Below are 10,948 nucleotides of genomic sequence, written 5' to 3' on the forward strand. Positions count from 1 at the left end.
TACTGTAAGGAATGTCAGAACAGGTCAGCTCCATATATGGAGATCTATGGCGCGATTCATACTCTATTCATACGCGATTCATAAGTCGGTTCGGCTCTGTAGAGCCTACAATGTGACGTCATTTGAGGTTCGGGGGGGCGGGTACCGTCCTAAAGTCGGCTCTTCGGTGCTACTGAAAATTTCTGACGAGCCGAAATCATTTCGGCACTACAGCGGTAAAATAGGAGTATGAATCCTCAATCGGCAGCAGGGGCAGTGTCTTGAGTGTTCAGGCTTTGATGAAGGCCCAGGTAGGGCCGGGCTTTAATTTTCGGGCCTGTTGCAGATCTAGGTGATGATCCAGTCTTCTCCATGTATCCAGGGTTTGATGAGGTCAGTGTCGTGATCTTCATATATGGAGACGGCCATACTATATGGAGAATGTCACGAGGCGTCATGGACTGACAGCCATATATGGTGGCGTCACGGCGTGACGTGTCACGAGGCGTGACCGACTGACGGCCATACAGTATATGGTGGCTTGACGGACTGCGACCTAGTCACAATTATATAAAAAAATGTTGGTTAAAACAGATATATTATTTTGATAGATTTGATAAATTCTTAAGGCTGATATTGGCGATAGCGATATGATGAAGTTATGAACCCCATAACTTCAATGTAACTCTCTCAGAGAGGCTCATCAGGGAGACCATTGTACCATCCTTTGCGGCAGTCCAGGTGAGAGAAACTGGTAGCATTGAATCTCAAAAAACTCAAATAGGGAATCAACTTAAACTCCAACAACATTTTTTGTTTGTACAAGCTCCCAACAATGTTTTACAGTAAATAGTCATAAGAGAGATATGGATAAAGAAATCTATGTAAATGCAATCTATGCAGCATCCACCTCTTTTGCTACTGCTTCGCCCAGGACGAAGTTCACGTCCTTTCAATTAGTAACACCCAGCGACCAGGACGACGTTTTATCCAAAAGACGAAGATTATTGATATCACAACCGATCGCATCGCTCCACAGCCTAGGATTGTGGCAGCGGTGGCCGAACGGATAGCGGCGCGGTCTAGATACCGGAAGGTTCCCAGTTCGAATCAGCCGTCCGACACGTTAAAATTACCACCGCTGAAATGCCCTTGAACAAGGCATCAACCACTACGATGAAATGTGTTCTATGAGCAGGGCCTGGCTGGAAACAAGTTCTTGAGCTTAGCCCAGATACCCTGGGTAAATATAGATTTCATTTCATTTCATTGCCTGTTGCGTAATACTCGATGTTGCGTAACAGTGGGACGTCATCGAAAATGCCCCCCCACCCCCCCCCCCCCCCCCCAGACCAAAAATCTTAAAACGTTGGTTTTAAATCATCCCGTCCAATTCTAAGAAAAGATCATGTGTTAGACGGCCCACCGCTGTCCCGTCGCTAGTCGCGTTAGATTTAATCATACCTCCTGTTGTTGTCGATCGGCTCTAGAGTGTCTTGGCTACATTTAGCTGCTAAGTCCACATCCGAGATAACATCCGGTCCGTCGGTAAAAGTGCTCCACTGCTATAAATCGCTATGATTTAATGGATTAAACAACACCGGGCAATCGAACTCCAGATTACTTGTAGGGTCATCATTGTGAAATAAAAAATGTTTAGGTGAAGCGTAAACATTCAAATCATTCAATAAAATATTGATCAATCAATGCATTTATTTTACATTCCCAGTTGCACCATGTCAAAGCCCTGCTAATTCGAGGACAGATAGGCTGAGTATGGGGAACTTCCTGACACAAGAAACATTCCAGTAAAATAGATTGTGGTAAATGTACCTCTTGGGGAAGCCTCCACCTTCATCTGGAATGTGTTTACATAGTACATTCCAACAACTCCACCCATTTCAACACAACTTGAAGGGGGCTTGATGCACGGGAAGGTGCCCCCTCCCCCCCCCCCCCCCCCCCCCCTACAAAAGGCAATATTACTACTCATAGAGCAGGCAAACAAAACTAACACACACTGGTCCGACAAAAATGATTGTGGTTTATGCTAGGCTGACAAGACAAACCATAAAATGAGATAAAGTAAATGAGATCATGGAAATACAGTGAGTTGCATCCCCTGGTAGCACTATAACTAACTTTGAAATAGTGTAATGTTTAATCAATGGCATTTGCCACAGACTCAGAGATGTACTGAGATAACTAAGAAACGATATGGCCACCAAATAAGAGAGACAGACACCAAGGGCTTTCTGAAGTTCCTTCTAGCTCACTGGCCATTACAATGCATTGCTTAGTTGCTTACAAGCCTATAATACTGCCCCAATCCCTGTGGACATGTGTGGATGTCTGGATGACATGGACAGTGTTTATGTTGTCCATCAAGATATAAACAAAAGGAACAATGTTCTCACTCTTGAAAATCTAAATAATCAAGACAATGCATACAGTGAGATAGTGTAAATCTGTCTGGCCTCTGTGCAAGAAGAATGGAGTGAGCAGCAGACAGCTAGCTCTCTTCCCCTTCCTGTGGCACATGTAACATCACATGCTGCTGATGTAGCAGCACGTTGGAGTTCTGCCACTTCCCGACCTTACAATCACACAACGCTTCCTGCATACATGAGGCAGGCCTCAATCCTTTACAGCCAATGTTTACTCTTCTGCCAGGAAAGATTTACATTACTCAAATTCCCCATAAGGAGGTCATTTCCCAATTACCTGAGGCAGAAGTTCAAATGAGGCTGAGCTGAGCAGTTCAAATAAATGATGAAAATAATAATAATAAATAAATTATGCTATAGAAGAATAAAAAAAGCTCCCGTCATATCTGGTTTGAGTAAGTGTTTGCTTGATATTACCCTGTGTAACATAAATGTAATAACTTGATGAGATAATCAGCATGAAATTCACAGGAGCCCACATGATACGGACCTTATAACATATCTCAATTAACTCACGCTACAATGTTTGGCAAACATATTAGAGTAAACCGCTGTGAAATTCAGAGGAATCCCTGCAGGGTGACTGGAGAGGGAAGCCAGAGCCTATTACTAGGAAAGTGTGTATGACATTTGTCACATTTTTCTTTGTACACCTTCTAGCCTGCACAAAGAAAGACTGGCAGCCCAAGATACAGTGTTGGGGGGGGGGGGGTCACAAAAACTATTGCCTAGGGCCCTAGGCTGTAGCTGACGAGATAAAGACAGGACACCTCCAAAGCAGTGTGGATGAAGTATGACCTAAATCAGAAAGGACAAGTTCCTTCTAATAGAGTTACAAAGGCATTGGACAGTGAGAGCAACAGACACATACCTTTTTTCCACATTATCAACATTATCAGACAGCTATTAGAGATTGGCAAGATGACCTCCATATGGCAATTAATGGAATACATAATATGTGACAGAAAAGTACTGTCAGCTTTCTTACCTTTATTTGTAGTTGTTACGTCCCCACCAAAGAGGTCCAGGTGTTATTTTGTGCAAAAGCGCATTATTGGCTATTTCCCCTGCCATAAGCCCTCAATGAATTGCACTAAATTGCATTGAATGGGGCGCTAATTTGCTTATTTCCATTGCTCAAAAATCTATATTTTTTGTATATATCCTCTCTTCATAATGTAAATAGTATCCCAAGCGGCACACTTTACTACTTATTTAGATGGAAATAAGCGAATTAGCACAAAAACAAAAAATTAGCATTGTGACAAGTACTACTTGTCACAATCATTACAAAATTGTTTCCATGTTCATGTTCATAGTTCATACATAAAAAAGCTGAAATAGTTGATCTACAAGCTTACAACGTGTCACTTCGTGATGCGTTGTAAGCTTGTAGATCAGCAATGTTCAATGCCAAAAACACAATTCAATTGTTAATCGCAATTAGTGTGACAATTAATCATCAACTTCTTAAATTTGTAATCGTGACAGCTCTAGCAAGTACTGTACTGTATTTGACTGCAGTAATTATGGAATTTGGATGGGCCAGACTCTTTGCAAACCTGCATCAAATATCACAAGATATGCCCTGTTCTGGTACCCACAAGGGAGAAGGAAGACCACTAAACACCTGCCGCCGTGACCTGGATGCAGATGTGAAGAGATCTGGCCACACATGGGGACAGCTGCCAGCTGGAGAAACTGGCACAGGACTGGGATGTCTGGAGAGCTATTGTTTGTGGCCTATGCCCAAAGTTGGGCTATAGGCGTAAGTAAGTAAAATGTAAAACTATTTGGTTAATGGTAATAGTTTACGCAGTCTGAAAGAAGTGCGATATAATGCACGAACGCTCCAAAGACTTCAGATGAATATGTTCTAAGTCTAAGAGCTATGAGGAGATTAACATTTTTACTTGTATAGGTCCAGTTGCCCCAATGATTTAACTACTACTGTATATAGGTCAACCTACTGTGCACTGCAGACAGTGGAATAGATAGTCAAAATAAATTGAAGTGTGAATTACCATTGTATGCTCACCGACACCTACTGGTCTTAGACATCTAGAAACACAGATATGACTGCTGAATAGAGGAAAGCATTTCAGTTCAATATTGGAGAAATAGAGTGCTTCACTAATCCCAAATCCAAAGCTGCAGATGCCTGGTTACACAACGGCACAAGGTTTTAAATCAGATAAATACTGCAGTAAGTAAAAACGGATTTATTTTTGTATTTAGCATGGACATCAAGCTCTTATCTGTGGCTATCAATGGATGTGTAACAAATATAGACTATTGGTCAAATATTGGTGAATATTTTTGTCAAGATGATTGATATATGCTGGGTGTGTGTGTGTGTGTGTGTGTGTGTGTGTGTGTGTGTGTGTGTGTGTGTGTGTGTGTGTGTGTGTGTGTGTGTGTGTGTGTGTGTGCGTTGAGTAGTGGCTCCCACTGGGTAAGTTAGGAGAGGAGAACTTGGCATGAAACTTCACAAGCAGACAAGAACATTGTGGTGGTGCTTCAGTGCCTAACTACAATGACCACAAGATACACCAGCAGCAACTATAGTAGCTACAACAGATACCCGGCTTTATCTACCAACCCTCAGAGGCTCTGGCTCTAACTAGCAAGTGTCAGATAAGTTCCCATGGCTAGCATTAGCAGGCTTGGCAGGCTAAACATGTCAGATTGTACAGGTCTGCTCAGTGGAAGAAGAAACCGACAAAAAAACATAACAAGACAAAGTCTAGAGACCACCAGTCCACCAGTGATCGCTAACGTTAGTCAGTCAGAGGAGCAGCTGTACAGTCAGCTAACATTAGCCTGACACAATGTAGTTGAATGGATAACGTATGTGTGCGCCATGTCTAACAGCTAAGGTCATTCAGTAACTACTCACAGGATGCCAGAGCAGGAGGTACAAACGAAAGAGCCCACTGTCATGTTGGCATAGGTCGGGCCGCGTTGGTCACAGTCAAAGCACTTTCTGTTGGGAGGTAAACTCGTCATTTCTCTGAGCATCTTCAGGTGCTTCTCCTCTTGCTTTCGTTTCGCACTCGCCGCCATGGTAACAGTCAGGAGGGGGGGCTGGTACGCTGAAACCAGGGAAACTAGGGGATCAGCAACGCTGAAGACTGAAAAGAAATGTCCTGTTGATTTAACGGTTAGCGACCCGGCGCCGTTACCGAGGGAGTGGGTGGCTCGGCTGACAGGGCGGCCTCCTCCTCGCGTTTCTGTCTCCACGAACAAGGAGAGGCGCGGCGTTCCAGCAGCCAGAAAGAGGGGGGGGTCAAACAGTGCCCGCTTCAAAGGTTATATCAGCAAACTAGCGTCACCCAGCGGTGGAGTGTTGTCACTACAGGTGACACTCGTGTGGATTGATTGATTTAATTTTTATTTCACTGCATAGCCCATCAGCCACTTTTTCAACATATTTTTAAAAATGTTCAAAGACTGGGCAAATTGAATTTCCCTTGGGATTTTGTTCCAATCCTCCACCCCTGTATATTTAAATTAGCTTCTACCTACCTTATGTCTTAGGTTTGGTGGTTTAAGATCAGCTACACTAGCCCTTGTGTTCAAACTATGGAACTGGTTAACATACAGGAAGTAACCTTTAAAATATTTTGGGCATTGTTCTTTTATAGACCATGAGTCTCAGTTGTTGTATTCTGCCTTCCACTGGGAGCCAATTTAATTATTAAAGTGGACACAACAGTAGGCTACTCATCGCACTGCTAAGCACATTTAGTAGACAAGTATACCCATCTGCTGAAGCCTGTTTAATGTAGTACGATTATGGTTTCTTTGGGGGTTTTAATTGATTTCCAATATTACCTAAACATACTTTTGGTTCCCGCTTTGATCCCCAGCCTGGCAGCCTATATTTGAAGAGACCTTGAGCAAGACATTGAACGCCTATCTGCTCCTGATGAGCAGGTTTTATTGGTGCAGCAGCAGAAACACAAACACACGTTGAGAAACCCTATACTGTAGCATAGCTCAAAGTACTGAATGTGGTAGTAATTTGAGTCACAAAATAATGGAAAGAAACCCCACAGAACAATTTATTTCAAAAAGGATTTTTTATTATTTGATTTTGATTTTATGATGCAAGTAAAGACATTTTAACACTTTATGTGTTATTTGAACTTTTATTATTTTAAATGCCAATTTATTTAATGTTCAATGCCAAAAAACACAATTTAATTGTTAATCCCAATTATTGTATGACAATGAATCGTCAGGTTAAAATCTTCCAGCTGCATCCATGGCACAGACGTATGTACTGGGCCAGTGGCAAGCCTGGTCGTCCCAAAGGCGTGCATCTGTGTAGAAAGAAAGTTCAAAATTATAATTGCTGACAGACAGGCAACATTCCCTAGGAGGGAAAAGGGAATTAAGCTTTTAGAATTTTGATTTCTAGGTGATTTTTAATAACATAAAATCTGAATCCTATGGTTCTATGGTGAGGAAATTGAAGTCCCAGTGCAGTGTCCCACTGTCCCTGACGCTCACTCTGAAAGGCCCAGGTCTGAACTCTGCTAGCTTAAGCCTGATTCATAATTAGTTGCATGCTGGTGTCGATCGTGCTCAGTAAATTGCAGATTTACAAGCTGATCAGCTTGTAGATCTGTGATTTATGGCAGGCAATAGTGTGCAACTAAGTATAAATCAAGCTTCATGTGAAGTGATGCGTTCTACAGAACGCCAGCTTCTACAGGGGGAGATACAATCTCACGGTACAGTTTTTGTATTAAGCACTTGAACCCCAGCTTGAACCGCACTTGAACCCCAGCATCCATATTCTGAGGGTGAACATTACTACATTAGCCAAAAATAGCAGACATTGCAACTCGCTGTGAGCTTGTAGATCGGCTATTTTTTGGCAAAGAGATTTAGACAGATGCGGTCCAAGTCAACAAGACAACTCATAAGGGTTTAAGTGGTTAACAAGCTGAAATGATAGTGATAATGAATGTATTTGTATAATGCTTTTCCAAACATAGTTACAAAGTGCTTTACAGAACAGGGTAAAAGAGCAACGTGATACAAATTAGAGATAACAAAAGATCAGTGAATAAAATAGCACAGTAGCCACAAAATGTAAAATCCACACAGACTAGAAAAAGTGCCCCTCGGGGCACAGGTCTCCACCAGGGCAGGTCAGGTTGTAGCCTCCTGGTGGCACTATAATAAGCCAATGTGAAAAGGGTGCCATTTCTTCTTATGCTTTGGATGGACAATTGGATGATTTTAGGCATTTTGTTCCAAAAATATGTTTTGCAAAAATCCACCTTTTGGTGGTGCTATAACAGGCCAATGTGAAAAGGGTGGTATATTCCTCAGCCTAATAGGAACGTCTGTGAAAGATTAAATTGCATGCTGCGTTCATGATTTGAGGCTTTTTGTTCAAAACGGGCCAATCCTGCAAATTTTGAAAGCCAATGTTAGCCAATCAGCATGGGATATGAAATATCGGACAGATCTGTCTTGAGCACATGACTAAAGATACTGTGTAACGGACACACACACGGAAGGACACACGGACGGAGTGCAAAACATACTCTCTCCCCATGCCTTCGGCCTGGTGGAAACAATAATAATCAGTGGTGGAAAGTAACTAAGTACATTTACTTAAGTACTGTACTTAAGTACAATTTTGAGGTATTCTTGAGGAATTCCAATTTCCAATACTTTTACTTCTACTCCACTACATCTTGGATCCAAATATTGTACTTCTACTCCACTACATTTATTTGAAAATGTTACTGTAGTTAGAGTTACTTTGTAGATTTAGATTATTACCAGTAAGACGCCCTGAGGGTGAGAAACAACAGGTCTGTTTCCTGACGTTTTCGGGCCGGGTAGGGCGTAAAATGTGTGCTAATTAGTAAGGCCAGACGGGGCCTTGGGCCAGCCCAGTTAGGGCCCAGGTAGGGCCTTAATTTCCAGGCCTGTTGAGAACTCTAGTTTTTGCCGGCTGCCGGGCGCGGATGCGCTAATAACTTTGGGGCGGGCTCGTCTAGAGTTTGAATGGACAGGTTAGGTATCAGTCAAAAGGGAGAAGGGAGAAGGACGGATGGCGAAGGATCAACATATGGAATGTCAGAGCAGGGTTTGAGGGTTTGATCAGGTCAGTGTCGTGATCTTCATATATGGAGATGGCCATATATGGAGTGTGTCACGAGGTGTGATGAACTGACGGCCAGATATGGTGGCGTGACGGACTGACTGACTGACAGGTTTTGCAGGTTTTCAAAGTAATCTGCGACCTAATCACTTCAACCCTAGCCAAAATGATTGAAAATCTACAAGCTTGTACGAGCTACAAGCTTGTAGATCTGCTATTTTAAAAAGACTTTTAATAAACAAAATATATATTTGCAAACTTCCATTCTGCATAATTAGTACTTTATACCTTTGGTACTTTAAGTATATTTTGATACCAATACTTTTGTATTTTACTCAAGTAAATTTTGAATTCCGGCCATGTACTTGAAATGACGTATTTCTTGCACTATTGATACCTTTACTTAAAGTAAAAAATGTGAGTACTTCTTTCCACCACTGCATATAATCAATAAAACGCAGCCTCCTCATAAAGAAACATATACCACTGGTATAGAATCTATACTATAGATTCTATACCAGTGGTTCCCAAACTTTTCAGGTCATGGTAAAAATCAATGTGTTGAACTTGTGACTTACTTGACCAGTTCATGACCATACAGTTTTGTATTTTTTTCCAGTTATCAGGCTGTCCCTTGGCCCAGCCTGTGTATTTCATTGGAAGTCCATCACTCCACAACCATGTACCCTCCTAGACGAGGGGGAAAAAGTAGAATTGAATGCATCAATAGAATAGAATAGAATAGAATAGAATAGAGTACAGTACAGTACAGTACAGTACAGTACAGTACAGTACAGTACAGTACAGTACAGTACAGTGGGTGATTTATTTTACTCATGTAATTGTAAAAGCATGCTACCACACAAAACATGTGAAAGGGGACATTCCTGCACAAGGAGTCCCTCTACATTTTCATGGTCCTTTAAGTTTGATGCCCATACTTTTACTCAACTATACATTTTGGAATTCTGGACTTTTACTTAGTTGTAATCGAGTATTTCTACATTGTGGTATTGATACGTCTACTTAAGTAAAAAATACTAATACTTCTGCCACCACTGGTGGTTAATATACTTACATGTCCTGCATCAACGCCTCCAAGCCACGATGTATGTGTTCCGCCACCATTCTTTTTGACCATGCTTTGAACGAATGCGTGCTCCTCACTGCTGCTTACGGATGCCAGGTTTCCTCCCAAGGACAGACAGCTTTTCTACAGAAAGATATAAAGCAGGGCTCTTCAAGGTGTTTCGGGCCAAGGACCCCCCTCAGCTGAGAGAGAGAAGAAGCAGGGACACCCCCCCCACACACACGCACGCACGCACAGCACACGCACGCACGCACGCACGCACGCACGCACGCACGCACGCACACACACACACACACACACACACACACGCACGCACACACACACACACACACACACACACACACACACACACACACACACACACACACACACACACACACACATTCCCCTGGAACTTATTGGAACCCTGATACATAACATTTTGGAACCCACTTGGAACTCTGACTGCACTTACACTGACACCTACCCTCCTGGTTTATCCTTGGAACTCTGAGCAAACACGTATAGCTGAAACTTTTGTGCAAAACAAATGCTTGCAATGGATTCAGAATCATGAAAAACCCTAGTTTGACCCGTCACGTGCTACTTAAAGCACAATAAAATGTTGTACATTTTGCCTGCATGCATATAGGTTGTTAATGGTACCCCAACTTTCAGCTGTCACAATTTAAGTTTCCCAAGCGAAACAAATTCAGAGGTGATAGTATAGACACCTTTATGAACACATTTGTGAAGAAAGCTATTGGTAAGCATTTATTTTCCATATTGGTCCAAAATTCGTCTAACTTAATTTCCCTAAATATGTGGTCGCACCAATAATGATGCTGATGATGTGGTGACCAATATTTTAATTTCTTACAGGTATTTTCACAATGTTCCAGAGTTAATGATTTATGTTGTTCCTGAGGGAAAATATATATAGGTATTATTTTTTAGAATAAACACACCCTGCATGGCCTAAGGTGTGTGTATTCAAGTCTCGTGGTTTACATGTGTTCCACACAGGAAAAATATCTAATCACATTACATTTCCATTTTTACATTAGTGAACTATACTATACTTTAAAGGATGTGAAACACTGTTTCTTTCAAACCTTTTGAAGAGGAGACCACAAGGAGAGAGGTAAATGTGAATTCCCATCAAAAGGAGGTGTCATTCACTGCTGCTGTGTAATTATGCTACAGTATGTTGATGAATTGAATACAATACAACCACAATGGAAACAGGTCTCCAGGACTGTTTAGTGTTATCCTTTTAGACCTATTCCTGTACCACGTGCTGTTTACATTTCTGACTAA

At 41.9% G+C, this 10,948-nt stretch overlaps 1 protein-coding gene across 4 annotated transcripts in view; it reads right to left on the reverse strand.

The window, feature by feature from the left end:
• The window catches only part of LOC306932346 (arf-GAP domain and FG repeat-containing protein 1-like), a 40,409-nt gene extending 34,687 nt beyond the window's left edge, over positions 1-5,722 (reverse strand). Inside the window, exon 1 of one of the 4 annotated variants that reach the window (XM_079514112.1) lies at positions 5,326-5,722. In XM_079514112.1, the coding sequence (XP_079370238.1) occupies positions 5,326-5,492 (167 nt within the window). In that variant the 5' untranslated portion in view covers positions 5,493-5,722. The remainder of the gene's footprint in view (positions 1-5,325) is intronic. The other 3 variants (XM_079514114.1, XM_079514113.1, XM_079514115.1) reach the window with 3 other exon arrangements.
• Between the last annotated feature and the right edge of the window lie 5,226 nt (positions 5,723-10,948).

The sequence above is a fragment of the Electrona antarctica genome (genome assembly GCF_951216825.1).
Source record: "Electrona antarctica genome assembly, chromosome: 11".
In the NCBI taxonomy this organism is placed as follows: Eukaryota; Metazoa; Chordata; class Actinopteri; order Myctophiformes; family Myctophidae; genus Electrona; species Electrona antarctica.